Source organism: Podarcis melisellensis (assembly GCF_964234715.1).
Source record: "Podarcis melisellensis genome assembly, chromosome: 1".
NCBI classification, from domain to species: Eukaryota; Metazoa; Chordata; class Lepidosauria; order Squamata; family Lacertidae; genus Podarcis; species Podarcis melisellensis.
The window spans coordinates 112,840,024-112,861,061 of NC_138528.1; the positions used below are offsets into that span (position 1 = coordinate 112,840,024).

General features: G+C 40.4%; 1 protein-coding gene across 43 annotated transcripts in view; it reads left to right on the forward strand.

The window, feature by feature from the left end:
- The window catches only part of TTN (titin), a 284,957-nt gene that overhangs the window by 210,394 nt on the left and 53,525 nt on the right, over nucleotides 1-21,038 (forward strand). For all 43 annotated transcript variants that reach the window (XM_081902051.1, XM_081902060.1, XM_081902074.1 and 40 more), the window contains 33 exons: nucleotides 381-529; nucleotides 617-646; nucleotides 756-885; nucleotides 1,000-1,299; nucleotides 1,709-2,026; nucleotides 2,609-2,905; nucleotides 3,147-3,446; nucleotides 4,152-4,466; nucleotides 4,602-4,750; nucleotides 5,200-5,350; nucleotides 5,441-5,722; nucleotides 6,338-6,640; nucleotides 6,734-7,036; nucleotides 7,142-7,423; nucleotides 7,583-7,882; nucleotides 8,005-8,307; nucleotides 8,433-8,741; nucleotides 8,825-9,106; nucleotides 10,005-10,304; nucleotides 10,449-10,742; nucleotides 10,857-13,817; nucleotides 13,922-14,242; nucleotides 14,325-14,609; nucleotides 14,766-15,065; nucleotides 16,163-16,465; nucleotides 17,433-17,708; nucleotides 17,812-18,111; nucleotides 18,211-18,513; nucleotides 18,833-19,132; nucleotides 19,251-19,538; nucleotides 19,632-19,928; nucleotides 20,019-20,321; nucleotides 20,429-20,734. In XM_081902051.1, coding sequence (XP_081758177.1) covers nucleotides 381-529; nucleotides 617-646; nucleotides 756-885; nucleotides 1,000-1,299; nucleotides 1,709-2,026; nucleotides 2,609-2,905; nucleotides 3,147-3,446; nucleotides 4,152-4,466; nucleotides 4,602-4,750; nucleotides 5,200-5,350; nucleotides 5,441-5,722; nucleotides 6,338-6,640; nucleotides 6,734-7,036; nucleotides 7,142-7,423; nucleotides 7,583-7,882; nucleotides 8,005-8,307; nucleotides 8,433-8,741; nucleotides 8,825-9,106; nucleotides 10,005-10,304; nucleotides 10,449-10,742; nucleotides 10,857-13,817; nucleotides 13,922-14,242; nucleotides 14,325-14,609; nucleotides 14,766-15,065; nucleotides 16,163-16,465; nucleotides 17,433-17,708; nucleotides 17,812-18,111; nucleotides 18,211-18,513; nucleotides 18,833-19,132; nucleotides 19,251-19,538; nucleotides 19,632-19,928; nucleotides 20,019-20,321; nucleotides 20,429-20,734 — 11,640 coding nt within the window. The remainder of the gene's footprint in view (nucleotides 1-380; nucleotides 530-616; nucleotides 647-755; nucleotides 886-999; nucleotides 1,300-1,708; nucleotides 2,027-2,608; nucleotides 2,906-3,146; nucleotides 3,447-4,151; nucleotides 4,467-4,601; nucleotides 4,751-5,199; nucleotides 5,351-5,440; nucleotides 5,723-6,337; nucleotides 6,641-6,733; nucleotides 7,037-7,141; nucleotides 7,424-7,582; nucleotides 7,883-8,004; nucleotides 8,308-8,432; nucleotides 8,742-8,824; nucleotides 9,107-10,004; nucleotides 10,305-10,448; nucleotides 10,743-10,856; nucleotides 13,818-13,921; nucleotides 14,243-14,324; nucleotides 14,610-14,765; nucleotides 15,066-16,162; nucleotides 16,466-17,432; nucleotides 17,709-17,811; nucleotides 18,112-18,210; nucleotides 18,514-18,832; nucleotides 19,133-19,250; nucleotides 19,539-19,631; nucleotides 19,929-20,018; nucleotides 20,322-20,428; nucleotides 20,735-21,038) is intronic.

Genomic DNA, 21,038 nt, shown 5'->3' on the forward strand with positions numbered 1-21,038 from the left:
AGCCCACCTGACACCAACATGGTTATGGATTTGGGGCCAGCAAAGGTTTTGTTTTTGTTTTTTTACTAGGCTGTTTCATGCATTGTTCTAATATATTATATTTTGGTGTTATATGTTATGTTTTTGTAAAGCTTTGCTAAAGGGCAGTAAATATTTCAAATAAGTATATATCTTGATATCTTGGTTTATCATCAAGAGAATAATACACAACTGAGGCTGCAAGCCTACCCATTTACCCGGATGAAAGACCCATCAATGTCTGCAGGACTTACTACTGAGTATACTGTACATGCATAGGTTTACCCTATTAGAGAACTTATGTGACAGGTAGATGAATTCTGACTATATTATTTATATGATATATTATTTGTATTTTGCAGAGGAGCCAGAAATATTTATTGATGTTGGAGCACAAGACCTACTCTCTTGCCGTACCGGCACAACAATCAGAATTCCAGCAGTTATTAAGGGCCGTCCTGTTCCCAAAGTAACTTGGGAATTTGAAGGAGATGCAAAGAAAGCTGCAAAGGTCAGTGGCAAAACAAAGTAAACTGTTAAAAACTTCAAGCTAAAGTATTGTGTGTGTGTGTATTTACTATTTTTTCTTTATTTAAAGGATGGACATAACATACCTGAAGATGCTACGGTAAAAAATAGCTTATATTTGAATTCGCTTATTTTGCTTCTAATATTTGCATTTTTCAAGTCCTTTTTTTAATTATTATTGCTAAGTAAGTTTGTTTTGGTTTGTGCAGGTGGAATCAACCGATACCACATCAGTGATTAATATCCCTACATGTAACAGAGGTCATTCTGGAAAATACAGTATTACAGCAAAGAATAAAGCAGGACAGAAAACTGTAAATGTCAGGGTGAATGTCCTAGGTAAGACTAATCAACCTTAATATTGCACCATTTCACTAATTTTGTGATACAAAAGTTCATATACTGTAAAACCCCATATAATGATTTTTCCAATCTGTTTTCATGATGAAATAGATGTTCCAGGGCCACCAAAAGACCTGAAAGTAAGTGACATAACAAGATGCAGCTGTAAACTTTCATGGAAAATGCCGGACAATGACGGTGGAGACAGAATCAGAAACTATATTATTGAGAAAAGAACTGTGGAAGGGAAAGCCTGGACAAAAGTTAATCCCAACTGTGCTGGCACATCATTGGTTATTCCTGATCTCATAGCTGGGCAACAATACTTCTTCAGAGTACGTGCAGAAAACCGCTTTGGTGTTGGACCCCCAGCAGATACAATTCAAAGGACCACAGCGAGGGATCCAATCCGTAAGTTAAATCAAAATGGGACATTCATTCATGCATGCATTCATTCAGCCTTTATTGGCAAAATTTAGACAAGAAAATCATAAAAGAGTAAGAAAACCTTCCATAAAACATTGGCAATCTGGACATATTAAACACATAAAACATATGAAAGACTCAGTAGCCACTGTTCAGAAAATTAAATAGTTTTAAATTTGACTTTTAAAATCTCAGCTAAATATCCTGAAACAATCTCAGTGGTTTGGGGAGTATCATCCCTCAGCAGATATTGGATTGCAGGTTCTTTGAAAATAAATACGTAAATACTTTAAGGGTGTGGCAAAGTGGGACATTTGTTTTTACTAATGATACTTTATTGAAGAGCAGGACTTACATTTTACTTTGCTCCTTTTTTTAAAAAAACAACACACAGATCCTCCTGACCCACCTATCAAGCTCAAGATTGGTCTTATAACAAAGAACACAGTAAGCTTGACATGGAAACCTCCAAAGAATGACGGCGGTGCTCCCGTAACGCATTATAATGTGGAGTGCCTTCGCTGGGACCGTACTGGTGAAGGGAAGGAAGCCTGGCGACAGTGCAATAGACGGGATGTGGAAGAAACAAAGTTTACTGTTGAAGACCTTAAAGAAGGCGACGAATATGAATTCAGAGTGAAAGCAGTGAATGAAGCAGGTCCAAGCAGACCGTCAGCTACTGTTGGGCCAGTCGTCGTCAAAGATCAGACATGTAAGTGCTGCAAAGCATTAGTAGTTATTGCACTTCAAATATCCGCTCACCTGGGGCTCCAGGGGAGCAGTGTTTTTGTTACACAGCGCGGCTGTGGGCCAGTCCCAGGAGATCTGCTATCTTCCCACACAGCCAGGCAAAGGGATGGTCACATGGCAATGCCCTCCTCACATTGGGCTGAATCCTACATTGAACAGGTACCCCGCTAAAGCGGTCCAGGAGGGGTGACTCTGTCTGAGAGCCCACATGATAGGCCAATATGCCTCTTGCAATAATGCCCTGTCGTGGCACCTGGTCCATGTTGGGGGCAGCGCCCCAGCACAGGGTCCTTCCCCCATTGGGTCTCTTATCAGCCAGCACGTGGGTTGACTGATGATGGATACATGCCCATTGCCTTAGCCAAACCTACTCATATCTGTATTGAAGGAAGTTGTGGCCTAATTCAACCCAATATCAATCTCTTGTGGTCATTTCCACGGTCTACCCCGCACAGGGCTGCAGACATCATGTGCCTGCAATGCAAAGCATTTTGACTTCTGCATTCATAGTGGCTCAATAATTTTTGCTTGCTTTTGTTTGTAGGCCCTCCGTCTATTGAACTCAAAGAATTTATGGAGGCAGAAGAAGGGACAGATATCAAGATTTTAGCCAAAATAAAGGGCGTCCCCTTCCCGACATTGACTTGGGTCAAAGCTCATCCAAAGAAACCCGATGACAAATTGCCAGTGCTATATGACCAACATGTCAACAAGATTGTGGATGAAAATTCCTGTACTTTGCTGATACAGCAATCTCGCAGAAAAGACACGGGCTTGTACACTATAACTGCTGTCAATAACTTTGGAACAGATTCAAAGGAGATGAGGCTGAATGTGCTAGGTAAATATCAATGTATTTTGGCATTGGCAACCTAATTTACTGTTTGGTATATAATGTTCAAAACATGTCTCTCCTGTTATCGGTCCCTGCAGCCACAGCAGGCGCCGTAACTCTCCAATAGTTTGGCTTCATCCCTGAAGTCAAACTCTTCCATTTCCTCCCGAGATAGCTGGATGCCAACCACAACAATATAACACTCAACTTTGACAACAATTAATGCTTTATAAAATGTATTTTTCAGGTCGCCCTGGACCACCAGAAGGACCCATTAAATTTGAATCTATTTCCGCCGATCAGATGACAATTTCTTGGCTTCCTCCTAAAGATGATGGTGGATCTAAGATAACTAACTATGTTATTGAAAAAAGGGAAGCAAACAGGAGGACCTGGGTCCATGTTACCAATGAACCTAAAGAGTGCATCTTCACAGTACCCAAACTACTAGAAGGGCATGAATACATCTTCCGCATCATGGCACAGAATAAATATGGCGTTGGGGAACCTCTTGATAGTGAACCTGAAACTGCCAGAAATCTATTCAGTAAGCATACAGTTATCTAAAATATCACCTGCGCTTATATTTATTGGCAAAGCAGAACATAAGTAATCTGATTAGATAGTCTGAGAGCCCCAAGTTAAAATTGTTATTTTTTTAATCTTCTGTATGGCTAAAATGTCTATAATAGTTTTTTAAGGCTTTTCAGAAATAGATCTTTTATGGCTATTTTTTCTGTTTCATCTTAAAACCTTACCTGTTTTAAATGTTAAATATTGAATCTGTACTTATATCATTTTAGATTTTATTTAGCACAGTATAGACCGTTTCTTTGCCTTTCTTCACCATAAAATAATAAAACAATTACCAGTGCGATCTTGTGCTCTGCTGGACACAATGAAGCACAGTGCTGTGGCAAAGGAACCCTTCATCAGCTCCGCTATTCCAAGAAATACAAAATGCTGGCATTTGGTGCAGAGCTGCTGTAAAAAGGGCTTTTCAGGTTGAAGATGCTCAGCCATGGCTCTAGCACAGGATTCTAGGACTTGACAGTTACGTATAACAAAGAAAAAGGAGGACTTTGTATAGCCCTGCCCTACTTACTTCACAAAGGTTGTCTCTGTAGGGGCTAATGAAAGACTGGGAAAGGAAACTTCAGATGAAGGCTATAGCATAAATACCATATACTGTATAAGTGGTCTATGTGGCCCCCGGAGCTTTGCTTTACTCTTGGTGTACTTTATTCCCTAGCTGTTCCTGGAATTTGTGACAAACCAACAGTCAGCAGTGTCACACATGACTCGATGACCGTCAACTGGGAGGAGCCAGAATATGATGGAGGCTCCCCTGTGACGGGTTATTGGCTGGAGCGTAAAGAGACCACTGGAAAGAGATGGACACGGGTTAACCGTGATCCTATTAAACCTATGACATTGGGAGTTTCTTACAAAGTACCTGGCCTTATTGAAGGTTCAGATTACCAGTTCCGTGTCTATGCTATTAATGCCGCTGGTGTTGGACCGCCAAGCATGCCATCTGATCCAATAACTGCAAGAGACCCAATCTGTAAGTAATCAAGATCTATTTATTTATTTGGTGTGAAAGGGGGAAATATACTAAAAGATGGTATAGATGGTATATGTTTGAGAAATAATAAATACACAGTCTTGTGACAGAATGATGCAATAATTTTTTCCCCAGCTCCACCTGGTCCTCCATTTCCAAAAGTTACTGATTGGACAAAATCTTCCGTTGACCTTGAATGGACTCCTCCATTAAAAGATGGTGGTTCTAAAGTCACTGGTTACCTTGTTGAATTTAAAGAAGAAGGGAAAGAAGAATGGGAAAAGGTAGGTGAAATTCTGCCATTGAAAATTTATTTGAAACATTATGTCGATTCCATAATTGAACATACTGAGGAACATACAGAATCACTGAAAGGGCTACCAACTCATCTGTGTGGCCTAGAAGCAGCAAAAACCCATTGTTCCCCTTCCTCGTCGGTGGCTTTTAATGGTATCATGAGTGAAAGATAAGGGAGGGAGGTAAGTGATGTGGTGTGGGGAGAGGCATGAAGTAAGGAGGTTCAGGAGGAAGGAATGAAAGGACTCAGGTACACAGCTGCAAATAAAACTTTTTGTGTTATAAAGTGCAATATACAAGTGTGACACTAGATGGTGCCAGTGAGCTATGCAAAATCCAATGTATTTTTGAAACGTTTTTTAGAAAAGCATTTCCACAGCGTCTTTAACATGTGTGTAGATTCCACCAAAGACACAAAATTTCTTTTTGTTTTCAGGCAAAAGATAAAGAAATAAGAGGGACCAAGTTTGTTTTGGCAGGATTGAAAGAAGGAGGTTTCTACAGATTTAGAGTCAGAGCAATAAATGCTGCTGGTATTGGAGAGCCTGGAGATGTCACTGAAGTCATTGAAATAAAGGACAGAATAGGTATGTCTTAGGATAAAAACAGCCTCTCTTTGTTCTTGTGTGGGTAAAAAAATAGAAACTAAATATAAAATATATTGTTTGTTTCTACAGTTGCTCCTGATCTCATGCTTGATGCTCATGTGAAGGACAGAATCGTTGTCCATGCTGGTGGAGTGATCCGCATTATAGCTTATGTCTCGGGAAAGCCACCTCCAACAATTACCTGGAAGAGGGATGAGAGAGCTCTCCCAGAGGAGGCTAAAATCGAGGAAACTGCAATTAGTTCCTCTATGGTCATAAAGAACTGCAAGAGAAGCCATCAGGGCTTATACACTCTTCTCGCTAAAAATGCCGGTGGAGAAAGAAAGAAGACTATTATTGTTGATGTGCTAGGTAAGCACTGAAAGCTGACTTGCTGATGGCTAGACTGCTGATGAGAGCAGATGGCTGATGGATGAATGGCAGAAAGTCACACTTTTGTTGATGCATTTGCACTGGCTACCCATATGTTACTGGATCAGGATGAAAGTTCGTGTACAAAGCCCTGAACAACTTGAGTCCAAGATACCACAAGAAGTGTCTGCTCCCTTCTGTCCCATTTTGATGACTTAGATCATCTGAAGGAGGGCTGTTAGTTGTTCCCAATGTCTCAGAACCCTTAGTGTGTCATCAGTCCCATACTGCAGAAAACTCTTCCAACAGAGAATCAGTGGACATCCTCCCTGTTAACCTTCAGACGTCTCTTGGAAGATGTTGTTATGCCTATTCAGTTGTTTAATTTCCTTTATTTGGACGAGCCAGTCATTCTTGTGATAACTTTGTATTGTTTTATAGTATTTTCTTTTGTGCACTGCCTTGGTATATTATATGAGTGGGTGGGGTTATAGAAATATATAAATATGTTTTTATTTAATATGTTATTGCATCTATGTTATTATTTGGGTTCCAATTACAGAAATGTTAAATGTTCATCTTAAAACCATTCCACTGTATTTCTTTCCTTCACAGATGTTCCAGGTCCAGTTGGCATTCCATTCCTTACTGAGAACCTAACCAACGACTCATGCAAACTTACGTGGTTTTCTCCTGAAGATGATGGCGGCTCAGCTATCACCAACTACGTAATTGAAAAACGTGAAGCAGACCACAGGGCCTGGACCCCAGTGACATATACGGTCACCAGGCAGAATGCAACAGTTCAGGGGCTGATTGAGGGCAAAGCATACTTTTTCCGAATTGCACCTGAGAATATTATTGGCATGGGCCCATTTGTGGAGACCACAAAAGAGATTTTAATCAGAGACCCAATAAGTAAGACTTTATTGTCTATTTTTTCCCCCAGTACTGATGAGGAGAATTTGCCTTGGAAAAAGTACCTAACATGTTGCATGTGTTTATTTCTAGCTGTGCCAGAAAGGCCTGAGGATCTGGAAGTCAAAGCAGTAACGAAGGATTCTGTTACACTGACCTGGAACCCACCTAAGTACAACGGTGGCTCTGATATAACCATGTATGTTTTGGAAAGCCGCCTTATTGGGAAAGAGAAATTTACCAGAGTTACAAAAGAGAAAATGCTTGACAGAAAATACACAGTTGAAGATTTGAAAGAAGGTGACACTTATGAGTATCGCGTGAGCGCTTGCAATATTGTGGGACAAGGCAAACCATCATTTGTTACGAAGCCCATCACATGCAAAGATGAAATTGGTAAGTTTCCATTCTGGAGCAAACCAACCAACCAAATGTGCATTGGGTGATCTGTGAGTTTTTATAGATATCACTGATTCTTCTTTTCTTTAACAATACTTCTAGCTCCTCCACAACTTGAACTTGATATCCGAGAGAAGCTCACTGTCCGTGTAGGAGAAGCTTTCAGTCTGACCGGCCGTTACTCAGGCAAACCAGCACCAAAGATTACCTGGCTCAAAGATGAAATTTCTGTGAAAGAAGACAAACGGACAAAGATCCAGACTACGCCAGCTACTCTTTGTTTGGGGATATTGAAATCTGTCCGTGAAGATTCAGGCAAATATTGTGTCATTGTAGAAAACAGTTCGGGAACAAGAAAAGGTTTCTGTCAAGTTACTGTAGTTGGTAAGTATTGCTATAGTGCTAAAATAAATTATTTTCGCATGTGGTATGAATTAGAGCTGATCAAATGAGGGTGGGATGGCATATCACATGATAACATTTAACCTAATGCACATTGTGAAGAACTTTTCTGATAAATATATTTTTTTTACTTCTAAACAGATCGTCCTCAACCACCAGTGGGGCCAGTTATTTTTGATGAAGTTACTAAAGATCATTTTGTTATCTCCTGGAAACCTCCCTTGGATGATGGTGGAAGTCCAATTACAAATTACATTATTGAGAAGAGAGATGCAAACAGAGACCTCTGGATGCCAGTCACGTCAGCCAATGTCAAGACAACGTGCAAAGTCCCTAAATTACTTGAGGGAAGAGATTATGTTGTCCGAATCTATGCTGAGAACTTGTATGGCATGAGTGATCCTTTAATATCTGATGAAATGAAGGCCAAGGATCGTTTCAGTATGTAGTTTATTTGCTAATTCATTTTACTTAAGTCTCCGCCATATTTCTACTTCACTTGTATTTTCATATTATATTTTTGTATGAAATGGATTTAAAACTTGAAAACGTTATTTCTTCAGGTGTTCCTGCTGCACCAGAGCAACCTATCATTAAAGGCGTCACCAAAAATTCTGCTTTAGTTACCTGGAAGAAGCCATATGATGGAGGAAAACCAATAACCAATTACATACTTGAAAAGAAGGAAACTATGTCTACTCGATGGGGAAGAGCCACCAAAGATCATATTTACCCAGATACTCAGTTCAGGGTAACAGATCTTCTTGAAGGCTGTGAATATGAATTCCGAGTTTCAGCAGAAAATGAAATTGGCGTTGGTGATCCTAGCCCACCCTCAAAACCATTCTTCGCTAGGGATCCAATCGGTATATTATAAAACATTTTCTCATGTATTATATTTGTGATATTACTTGGTATCAATTACAGTAATCTCTTTTTCAGATTCATGATTCCAATGTAATGGGGTGTTGCTGTTTTTTCGTTTTTACAGTAAAACCAAGTCCACCAATTAATCCTGAAGCAGTGGATAAAACTAAAAGTTCAGTGCAATTGTCCTGGCAACCACCACGTCATGATGGAGGAGGCAAGATCATAGGCTATCTCATTGAGTACCAAAAGGATGGAGATGAGGAGTGGAAAAAAGCCAACCATACAGCAGATTCTTGCCCCGAGACAAAATACAATGTCACCGGCCTCACTGAGGGTACCAAATATAGATTCAGAGTCTTTGCAGTCAATGGGGCAGGAGAATCCGAGCCAGCTAATGTTCGTGATCCAGTTGAAGTCAAGGACAGACTTGGTAAGCAGAACATGATGTTTTAATTGGTTTTAAAGGGCTAAAGTGGATATATTTTCTGAACACGAAGTCCCTTTTTTTTACAGAGGCTCCTGATTTAATCCTGGATGCTAATATGACACGAGAACAACATGTAAAAGTTGGAGATACATTGAGGCTAAGTGCTGTTATTAAAGGAATTCCATTCCCAAAAGTGACTTGGAAGAAAGAAGATAAGGAAGTTCCTACAAAGGCAGATATTGAGGTTACAGGAGTTGGCAGTAAGCTTGAAATTCGACACGCAGTCCATGAAGACGGAGGGAATTATTCCCTGACCGTGGAGAATCCGGTTGGATCAAAGACTGTTTCAGTAAAAGTTCTTGTTCTAGGTAATGAATGAAATGATGTTAACACTTCTACTGGGAGATAAAACATGACAGAGGTGAATGATAGGAACATACCTATGTACAGCAGAAAAGCAGGAATGAAAAATTATATTTTTCATCATCTGTTAGCAACCTTGTTCCCCAACTTTGGAAGGGAATTTTCTAAATGCTATGAAGCATTATCAGAATCCTTGTGGTGTTAAAACACACACATACCAAATATGGATGGGTGGATAGTGGGTGCAAAGCCCATAGTCTATGGAAAATATTAATTGTTCTCTGAGGTTCATAGTCACTGAAATTAATAATACTAATAATTTTATTATTTGTACCCTGCCCATCTGACTGGGTTGCCCCAGCCACAACACAAACATACATACAGCGAAGCTACTGTAAATTTGTTGAAGAAATCGGGGTGAGGGGCGTTGCACACAAACTAGTTTGATTTTACACCCTGTACTTTGTGTCAGGTTTAATTATCCAGGTTCAGATGAAAAATGTTTAGAAATTAAAAATGGTTAGAGGCTGTCCATCCTCATTTTCTACAAATAAGAAGTATACAATCATAAGGAAAAGACTCTTTATTGCAAATAATGTACAGTGGTACCTCGGTTTACGAACTTAATCCATTCCGGAAGTCTATTCTTAAACCGAAACTGTTCTTAAACCGAGGCACACTTTCCCTAATGAGACCTCCTGCCGCCGGTGCCCTTCCACTGTTTGGCTTCCATTCATAGACCAAGGTAAAGTTTGCAAACTGGGACACTACTTCCGGTCTTGCGGAGTTCTTAAACCGAATCGTTCGTAAACAGGACTGTTCTTAAACCGAGGTACCACTCTATTTAACACAATATTTTTATACATAGACTACATCGAACATTTATTTCAATTTTTTTTCCAGATAAGCCTGGGCCTCCCAGGAATCTACAGGTCAGTGAAGTGAGAAGAGATTCTTGCTATCTGACTTGGAAGGAACCTGAGGACAATGGTGGCTCTGTCATTACGAATTACGTTGTGGAAAGGAAAGATGTTGCTGCTGCTCAGTGGCTACCAATATCGTCATCTTCTAAGAAACACAGTCTGTTAGCTAAATACCTCATGGAAGGCACTCAGTATCTCTTCCGTGTTGCTGCTGAGAACCAGTATGGAAGAGGTCCTTACGTTGAAACCCACAAGCCGATTAAGGCTATAGATCCACTTCGTAAGCACAGTTCACTTACTATTTTGTGTTCTTTTTGTCAACTCTGTTGTCAACTGTGTTGATCTATACAATGTGTATCAGCATTTGGAAATGTTTGTGTATGAAAATAGAAATGCTAATCCTGTTTTCATCTCATTTTAAAAGATCCTCCTGGCCCACCAAAGAACTTGCATCATGTAGATGTTGACAGGACACAAGTGTCTCTTGTTTGGAATTGGCCTGATCGGGATGGTGGTGCTGAAATAACTGGATTTTTGGTGGAGTACCAAGAAGAAGGGAAAGAAGACTGGACAAAATTCAAAACAGTCCCTGTGCCAGAATGTGTTGTTACTGGTCTACAACAAGGGAAGATTTACAAATTCCGTGTAAAAGCCCAAAATATTGTGGGTCTTAGTCTTCCAGACACAACCATACCAATAGAGTGCCAAGAAAAAATAGGTAACCACTGAATTTGTATGACCGTTCACAGATTTCATATTCACTGCTGAAATGTAACTCTTGTAATGGGGAAATACCTGTAATATAATCTGCGTGTTGTTGTTTTTATTTCAGTGCCACCATCAGTTGATCTAGATGTGAAATTAATAGAAGGCCTTGTTGTTAAAGCTGGCAGCACAGTGCGGTTCCCTGCAATCATGAGAGGCGTACCTGTTCCCACTGCAAAATGGGTCACTGATAATGTTGAAATCAAATCAGAAGGCAATTACAAGATTGATACTGATAATTACTCTACAGTTCTTACTATTCAAAGCTGCACAAGAAAAGACACTGGAGAATATCTGCTCACAGTATCCAATATAGCTGGAAGCAGAACTGTTCCTGTTCATCTAACAGTTTTGGATGTTCCTGGTCCTCCAACTGGCCCGATTGATATTCTGGAAGTCACTCCCGATCACATGGTTATTGCTTGGCGACCTCCTAAAGATGATGGTGGAAGCGCTGTAATTAATTACATTGTTGAGAAACGAGAGACAAGGAAAGAAACCTGGGGAGTGGTCTCTTCAGGGACTAATCAAACTAGAATTAAAATTCCACGTCTACAGAAGGGCTGTGAATATATTTTCCGAGTTTGTGCAGAGAATAAGATAGGCGTTGGTCCACCTCTTGATTCAAAACCAACAGTTGCCAAGGCTCTGCATGATCCACCATCTCCACCTGGTAAACCAGTAGTTAATGATATTACAGAAAATGGTGCAACTGTATGTTGGACTGTGCCAAAATCTGATGGTGGAAGTCCAATAACTGGATACATACTTGAACGCCGTGAAATCTCAGGGAAATGGATACGTGTCAACAAATCTCCAGTGCTTGATCTGAAATTTAGAGCTACAGGCCTCTTTGAGGGCAGCACATATGAATTCCGTGTTTTTGCAGAAAACAGTGCTGGCATAAGCAAGCCATCTCCACCTTCTGATCCAATCAAAGCATCACGCCCTATGACACCTCCTGGACCTCCCATTAATCCAAAACTCAAGGATAAGACCAGGGAAACAGCTGAGCTAGTATGGACTAAGCCACTCAAAGATGGTGGTAGCCCCATCCTGGGATATGTTGTGGAATGCCAGAAAAGCGGAACTACTCAGTGGAATAGAATTAACAAAGATGAACTCATCAGACAATGTGCTTTTACAGTACCTGGGTTAATTGAAGGAAATGAATATAGATTCCGCATTAAAGCTGCTAATATTGTAGGAGAGGGAGAACCTAGAGAATTGCCAGAAACAGTTCTTGCCAAAGACATTCTCATGCCTCCAGAGGTAGAACTGGATTTGACCTGCCGAGATGTAATTACTGTCAGAGTAGGCCAAACAATAAGGATTATAGGCAAAGTGAGGGGCAGACCAGATCCTGACATAACATGGTCTAGAGATGGCAAAAATATAACGAAAGATAAGCGTACTGACATAATTAATGAATTCCCTCATATAGAGCTGCAAATAAAACCTGCTGTAAGAGCAGACCATGGAAAATACCTAATTACAGCTAAGAATAGCAGCGGACACGCCCAAGCATCTGCTATTGTTAATGTGCTTGATAGGCCAGGACCTTGCCAGAACCTGAAAGTAACCTATGTCACCAAAGATTCTTGCATGGTCTCTTGGGAGAATCCTGAAGATAACGGTGGCTCAGAAATTACAAACTATATAGTAGAGTATCGTCAACCAAACCAGAGAGGCTGGTCAATAGTTTCTTCTGATCTTACTAAGAGGATAGTGAAAGCACATCTCGTTGAAAATCACGAATACTTCTTCCGTGTTTGTGCAGAAAACAAAGTAGGTCCAGGTCCAGTTGTCGAGACCAAAACTCCAATCCTTGCTATTAACCCTATTGACAGGCCAGGTGAGCCTGAAAACCTTCACATTGCAGAAACAGGAAAGACATTTGTATATCTGAAATGGAGGAGACCAGACTACGATGGTGGCAGCCCCAACTTAACATACCATGTTGAAAGAAAACTGAAGGATTCCGATGAGTGGGAAAGAGTGCACAAAGGTAGCATTAAGGAAACACACTATATGGTTGACAAATGCGTTGAAAATAAAATTTATCAGTTCAGAGTTCAGACAAAGAATGAAGGTGGTGAAAGTGACTGGGTGAAGACAAGTGAAGTTGTTGTTAAAGAAGAAATTCTGAAACCTGTACTTGATCTGAAGCTGTCTGGAGTACTGACTGTGAAAGCGGGTGAACCAATAAAAATTGTAGCAGGACTTAGAGGCAAGCCCCAACCAGAAGTATCTTGGGCAAAGGATTCTGCCGATCTATCCCAATCTCCACGGGCCAAAATTGAAACAACTTCAGACTCATCTAAGTTCCTTCTCTCCAAAGCAAGGCGCACAGATGGTGGTAAATACGTTATTACTGCCACTAATCCAGCTGGTAGCTTTGTAGCATATGCTACTGTAAATGTTTTGGACAAACCAGGACCTGTCAGAAATTTGAAGGTGGCTGATGTTTCAAATGACCGATGCACAGTCAGCTGGGATGTACCTGAAGATGATGGTGGTTGTGAAATACAGAACTACATTGTAGAGAAATGTGAAAGCAGACGAATGGTTTGGACTACGTATTCCTCCTCTGTGCTAATGACCCATATACATGTAACACATCTCATTGAAGGCAATGAATATATATTCAGGGTCCGTGCAGAGAATAAAATGGGCACTGGTCCCCCAACAGAGACTAAGCCAATTATAGCAAAAACAAAGTATAATAGACCTGGTCGTCCAGATCCTCCAGAAGTCACAAAGGTCAGCAAAGAAGAGATGACCGTAGTTTGGAATCCACCAGAATATGATGGTGGTAAATCAATCACAGGATATATATTAGAGAAGAAAGAGAAAAGGTCATTAAGGTGGGTTCCTGTTACCAAAAGTGCAATTCCAGAGAGACGCAAGAAAGTTACAAATCTCATTCCAGGATATGAATATCAGTTCCGTGTCAGGGCAGAAAATGAAATTGGAATTGGTGAACCAAGCTACCCATCAAAACCAACAATAGCGAAGGATCCAATAGGTACTGAGCTTTCCAATATTTTTTTGTTAGTAATACTTCAATTTAAATTATGTTTCTCTGATTCACTGATATGCTTACTTCTGTACTTTTCTGTCATCTTACAGAACCACCTGGTCCTCCCATTAATCTTAAGGTTGTTGATAGCACGAAGACCTCTATTACTCTTGGATGGGGAAAGCCAGTCTATGATGGTGGTGCTCCTATTATTGGCTATGTGGTAGAAATGAGACCCAAAACTGAAAAAGCAGGTCCTGAAGAAGGATGGAAAAGATGCAATGTTGCTACACAAGTTATTCATACAGAATTTACAGTGACAAGCTTGGAGGAGAAAGAACTATATGAGTTCCGAGTTTCTGCCCAAAATCAAGTAGGCATTGGCCGGCCAGCTGATTTGAAAGAAGCTGTTTCTCCCAAAGAAATTCTTGGTAATTTTGCCAACAGGCCATTAAATTATTTGCTATCTTACAAATTGCTTTCAAAATCTAAACTTTTAATGTTCCTTTTCAGAACCTCCTGAAATTGATTTGGATGCAAGCCTGAGAAAGTTAGTCATAGTCAGAGCAGGATGCCCCATAAGACTTTTTGCCATTATTCGAGGGCGACCAGCACCTAAAGTTACCTGGAGGAAGGTGGGAATTGACAATGTGATCAGAAGGGGCCAGGTTGACCTGGTTGACACAATGGCCTTCTGCGTCATCCCCGATTCTACACGGGATGATTCAGGCAAATACACTTTGACAGTTGTTAACCCTGCTGGAGAAAAGGCAGTCTTTGTGAATGTCCGTGTCCTTGGTGAGTAATGTCAATAATTTTAACATCTATTAATTGTTGTTCTGTGATTTATGAATGTATTATTCATTGCAGTTTCTTTTCCATGGGACTCTGCCCACTTACTTTGAATAATTGCGGCCTAATAGTGGTTGTTTATTGTTTCATTTCCTCCAATAGATACTCCTGGACCTGTAGCAGAGCTTAGTGTCAAGGATGTCACAAAAACGTCCTGTCAGGTTTCATGGACTCCACCTGAAAATGACGGTGGTAGTCCTGTCACACATTACATCGTGGAAAAACGTGAGGCTGAGAGAAAGACCTGGGCAAAACTTACCGATGATGTAAAGAAGACTAGTTTCAAGGTTTCTAATCTTATGCCAGGAACTGAGTATTTCTTCAGAGTCATTGCTGTCAATGAATATGGCCCTGGTGTTCCAAGGGACACGCCCAAACCAATCCTGGCAACAGATCCGCTAAGTAAGTATTTATTGATGTAGCTTCTATATTATTTCATTCAGGAGATTCAGATTTTGTATGATAGTTCAGATAGTCAAAATCAGTTGTCACTGTGCATAATAAATAAAAATAATAATTAATAAATAAATTCATTATTTATACCCTGCCCATCTGGCTGGGTTGCCCCGGCCACTCTGGGCAGCTTCCAACAAATACAAGAACACAATAAAACATCAAACACTAAAAAATTCCTGATACAACACTGCCTTCAGATGCCTTTAATTTCAGGTTGGGGGAACTCAGGCATTAATACTCAAAAATATCCCTGTGGCTTGGGGGTATTTTGGGGTGAGTGCTTTGACAATGTGTCTTGAGACACATATTCGACTCACAAACCCAGGGCTCACCTGACAAAGAAGGAAATTTATCCCAATCCTTGACTGGGGAGCAACAGAATGTAGACAGACACATGCCCAAGGAACAAGAGGAATGCTTCCCTCATATTTATGAGATAACTTCACCTCCCTGCACTTATTTAACTGACTTGTTGTTTGACAGATCTTCTGTTTGCTATATTTCAAAGAATATAACCTGTCCACAAATACATTGCCAGCTGAGTCTTCTTCCAGGGTGTGGAGGCAATGTGTGGATCACAAAAAACAATAAAATCAGAATAGAAGTACTGTATTGGCCTGAATATAAGCCTCACTTTTTCTCCCAAATTCTGACTGTGAAAAGTTAAAGTGCGGCTTAAATTCGCGACCTTACAAAAATTGGCTTTTACGATATTGCTGCTAAAGCAGATATATGGTAAAAAGGAAAGGGTGTGAGTGCCTGTGGAATTTTAAGGGAGCAGCTTATATTTGGGTATTCTTTTTCTCTTTCCCCCTCGAATTCTAAAGGTGCTGCTTATAGTTGGGTGCGGCTTATATTCGGGCCAATACGGTACTACAAAGTTCAAAGAAACCACTGGTCTCATGATTTATGTATTCAAATGAAAAAATAAAATAATACAATATATTCTGTGTTTCCCCACCCCCACTAATAAATCATGAGAAGATGTAATGATCTTAGAGATTATGTAAACTAAGCATTTGCCTGCCTGTTTTATTTTTCAGGTGAACCTGATCCTCCAAGGAAACTTGAAGTGACTGAAATCACAAAGAACAGTGCTACTTTAGGGTGGCTGCCACCCTTGCGTGACGGTGGTTCCAAAATTGATGGCTACATCATTGCATATCAAGAAGAGGGTCATGCTGACGATCACTGGACACAGTACTCCGTTGTCAAAGATCTTCATATTGTTGTTGCTGGCCTAAAGGAAGGAAAGAAATACAAATTTAGAGTGGCTGCAAGGAATGCTGTAGGAGTAAGCCAGCCAAAACAAACGGAAGGCGTCTATGAAGTTAAAGAGCAACTGAGTAAGTAGCTAACTATGACCACTTGTACAACTGAAATATAATTCAATTATTTTGATTTTGTATCTAAATTTGGATGTCACCTCTTAAAGATATTTAAAATTAAGTCCTGTCACGTAATCTGATGTCTTTAGTGACATTCCTTTTTTAATGGGTTTATCGGGTTTTCCCCAAAACAGCAACATACAAAGACCTTCAAAAGGGTCTACAAAAATACTTCACAAATAGGCTCATTGGCTCTGAGATCTTCTATAGCAAAGTATTAGGTGTTAATTCTGGCCTGAAGAGTACTGAATGTGGGTCCCAGGCCCAGAAGGCAGTTTCTTAATAGTTCGCTTCATTTATGCAGAAGTTTACCTTAAAAATTTGGGCACCTCCCCATTATAAGATGTTGTGAAGCTTTCTGCATCCGAATAATAGGACAGCTATACAGTTAATTAAATAAAATAGCACACTGCTCAGACCTTAGAATAAACCTACAAAAGAAGCTAGGAGGAAATGAATCAGGGATATTATATTTCAAGGATATTAGGGGGAATACAAGTTATTGGGGCTAGTTCCTTGGTGACTATTTGAAAACAAACAGTTTTGGTTTGGGGACATAATATCAGACCTTTTGCCTTACTTCTGCAGAATATAGATCAGAAGTGGCTAGTCCGTGGCGTAGCCACACCTCCAGACACTGTTGGACTGCAACTCTCATCTGCTGCAGCCAGCATGGCCAGTGGCTATGGGTGTTGGAAGTTGCGGTCCAGCAACATTTGGAGAGTTGCAGGATACCCCCAGTCAAGAGCATGAAAGCTGTCAGGAGACTGACATTTGTTTTCGGGGGGGAAATGCATGGTTGTTTCAAGTAAGAAGGATATCAGCTTAAGATTGTGAGAACTAATTCAAAATACATATACGTAAGTTATTAATTTTTGTGTGTGACCTATGTGTCTGTTTCCTATCGTTTGATTTTTAATTTCAGTGCCACCTAAGATTCTGATGCCAGATCATGTCAATATAAAGGCTGGGCAGAAACTCAGGATTGAAGCACATGTTTATGGGAAACCCCACCCAACTTGTAAATGGATGAAAGGAGACAAAGATGTGGCAATATCCAGCCGCCTGGCTGTGCATAAAGCAGACAGCACTTCGGTTCTCATCATTAAAGATGTCATTAGGAAAGACAGTGATTATTACAGTCTAACAGCAGAAAACAGCTCGGGAGTAGCTACTCAGAAAATCAAAGTGGTCGTCATGGGTACATTGAATCTTCTTTTCCATGCTTACTTCTCAACATTCTTAACATGATTCATCAATGAGCATGACCTTATTTATACCTGTATGTTTATCTCTTTCTGTAGATATCCCTGGTCCACCACAGCCACCATTCGAAATTTCTGACATAGATGCTGATGCTTGCTCTTTGTCATGGCATACTCCTCTTGAAGACGGTGGTAGCAACATCACCAACTACGTGGTTGAGAAGTGTGATACCAGTCGAGGAGACTGGATAACAGTGGTAGCTTCTGTTACAAAGACGAATTGCAGAGTTGGAAAACTCACCCCTGGAGAAGAATACATGTTCCGTGTTCGTGCTGAAAACCGATTTGGAATTTCTGAACCGCTTCCGTCCGATAAGATGATTGCAAGGTTTCCATTTGGTATGTCCACCTCAGACAGTGGTGCAGTCTTTATTAGAATACTTCTAAGGGTGAAATGATTTTTTAAAAATAAATAAATTCTCATCTCTTTCTCTACAGATGTTCCTAGTGAACCAAAGAATGCACGTGTTACCAAGGTGAACAAGGACTGCGTTTTTGTGGCATGGGACAGGCCAGACAGCGATGGAGGCAGCCCAATAACTGGTTATCTCATTGAACGTAAAGAAAGGAACAGTTTGCTTTGGGTGAAAGCCAATGATACACTTGTGCGATCCACAGAATACCCATGTGCAAATTTAATTGAAGGCCTTGAGTACACATTTAGAATCTATGCTCTGAATAAAGCTGGGGCAAGCAAGCCTAGCAAACCAACAGATTTTATTACAGCAAGAACACCAGTTGGTAAGCAAAACATTTGCATACATTGCATTGTGTATAACTATTATTGTTAATACTGAGCCGACTTAAGTACCGTAACATTAGGAGAATATGGGCAAGACTAAACTTTCTTAAACTGCACTGATTTCAACAAATAAGGTAAGCATTTGCTTATTGAATTCCAATGAAAAGCCTTGATTTTGGCTAGATTGTGCCCAAAGTTTAATTTCTCTGGATTTAAAAAGAAAGAAATATACCATGTTTGTTCAGTGATATGCATCCTTTGTGTTGTGATATTTTCTATCAAATGCCGTAGAATAAACCTGACCTCATTTGTTTTTAGATCCCCCTGGCAAACCCGAGGTTATTGATGTCACTAAGAGTACTGTGTCTCTTGTCTGGGCAAGACCAAAACATGATGGTGGTAGCAAGATACTTGGCTACTTTGTTGAATCCTGTAAACTGCCTGGAGAAAGATGGGTACGATGCAATACCACTCCCCATCAAATACCCCTGGAAGAGTACACTGCAACTGGTCTGGAAGAAGGTGCACAATATCAATTTAGAGCCATAGCAAAAACAGCAGTGAACATTAGCTGGCCTTCTGAACCTTCTGATCCAATAACCGTTCAGTCAGAAAATGGTAAGGAACGCATTTGAGTACCATTAGAATTGAGCAAAACTTTTATCCTTCTCATTGTTACGTGCTCATTGGAATGTATTTCCCCCCCTCCCCTTCTATATTTTTTTTTACACTGCAGTACCACCAAAAATAGAACTCGGTGTAGCTATGAAATCCTTGCTTGTAGTAAAAGCTGGAACCAATGTTTGTCTTGAGGCTAATGTGTTCGGCAAGCCTATGCCAACTATTAGTTGGAAAAAAGAAGGGGAGCTCCTGAAACCAGTTGAAGGAGTCAAGATAACCACCAAGAGAAATTTATCTACTGTGGAGCTCTTCAGCGTAAATAGAAAGCAAACAGGAGATTATACAATCACAGCTGAAAATGCAAGTGGTTCCAAGTCAGCAACTATTAAACTTAAAGTACTAGGTAGGCTAAAAGTTCATTTGAATCAGTGTATTTAAACTTCAGGAAATGTAGCAGTTGGAAGACTTCACTCACCGCCTAATTTTTCTTTCCCAGACAAGCCTGGTCCTCCAGCTTCAGTTAAGATTGTAAACATGTACACAGACCGAGCAATGCTTTCTTGGGAACCTCCTCTTGAAGATGGAGGCTCAGACATTACTAATTACATTGTCGACAAACGGGAAACAAGCAGACCCAACTGGGCTCAAGTCACCGCCAATGTCCCCATCACTAGCTGCAGCGTTGAGAAACTAATTGAAGGACATGAGTACCAATTCCGCATTTGTGCTGAAAACAAATATGGAGTGGGTGACCCCATTTTGACTGACTCAGCAGTGGCTAAGAATCCATATGGTAAGCTTCTCTCACTGGATTTTTCTACCCATTTAGTGTCAATCTATGTTTTAGCATTTGCTTAAGAACATTTCAAATTATTATTTATAGATGTGCCTGGACCATGTGAACCACCGATAATTAGTAACATAACAAAAGATTTCATGTCGGTAAGCTGGAAAGCACCTGCTGATGATGGCGGATCCCCTGTAACTGGATATATTGTTGAAAAACGTGAAACGAGGGCAGTTAACTGGACAAAAGTGAATAGAAAGCCCGTCATTGAAAGAACCATAAAGGCCACTGGACTCCAGGAAGGAACAGAATATGAGTATAGGGTAACTGCACTGAATAAAGCTGGACCCGGCAAACCTAGCGGAGTATCTAAAGCAGTATATGCACGTGATCCTCAGTGTAAGTTGAACACATGCACATTTTCCGGTCTTCTGTGACTTTGTGAGTGTGTGCAAATGGGTTTGCCAGATCATAATTGTGTAATTTCTTGGTGCTTTCCTTCTCAGATCCTCCTGGCCCACCAGCATTCCCAAAAGTGATTGATACCACCCGTAGCTCTATAACCCTGTCTTGGACCAAACCAGCATATGATGGTGGAAGCCCCATTATTGGCTACCTTGTCGAAGTAAAACGAGCAGATACAGATAACTGGGTGCGGTGCAATTTGCCAAGGAATTTGCCAGATACCCGTTATGTTGTGACTGGACTCACGGAGAACACAGAATACCAGTTCCGCATTTATGCTGTCAATAAGGTTGGATATAGTGACCCAAGTGATGTGCCAGACAAGCACATGGCCAAGGACATTTTAAGTAAGTTGTCCTGAAAAGAAATTGACTTGTTGACTTTCGTGCATATTGTGGGTATCAGTATAGAAGGTTTAGTGGAGGGCCTATGAGAAACTAGGGGCTCTGTGCTGAACTGTTTCATGAACTCACATATGTCTAGTCTTTAAACCACTTTTCCCTCAGTTGTTAAAAACCACACAATCTAGCCACATGCTCCTCATTCTGCTCTGTTTCTAAAATTTTCTTGAGAATGGAATCCTCAGCTTTTCTTTCCAGCTGCACTATCATTGTTGTACATTTTCCTCTACCCAGAAACACGCTTGCTCCT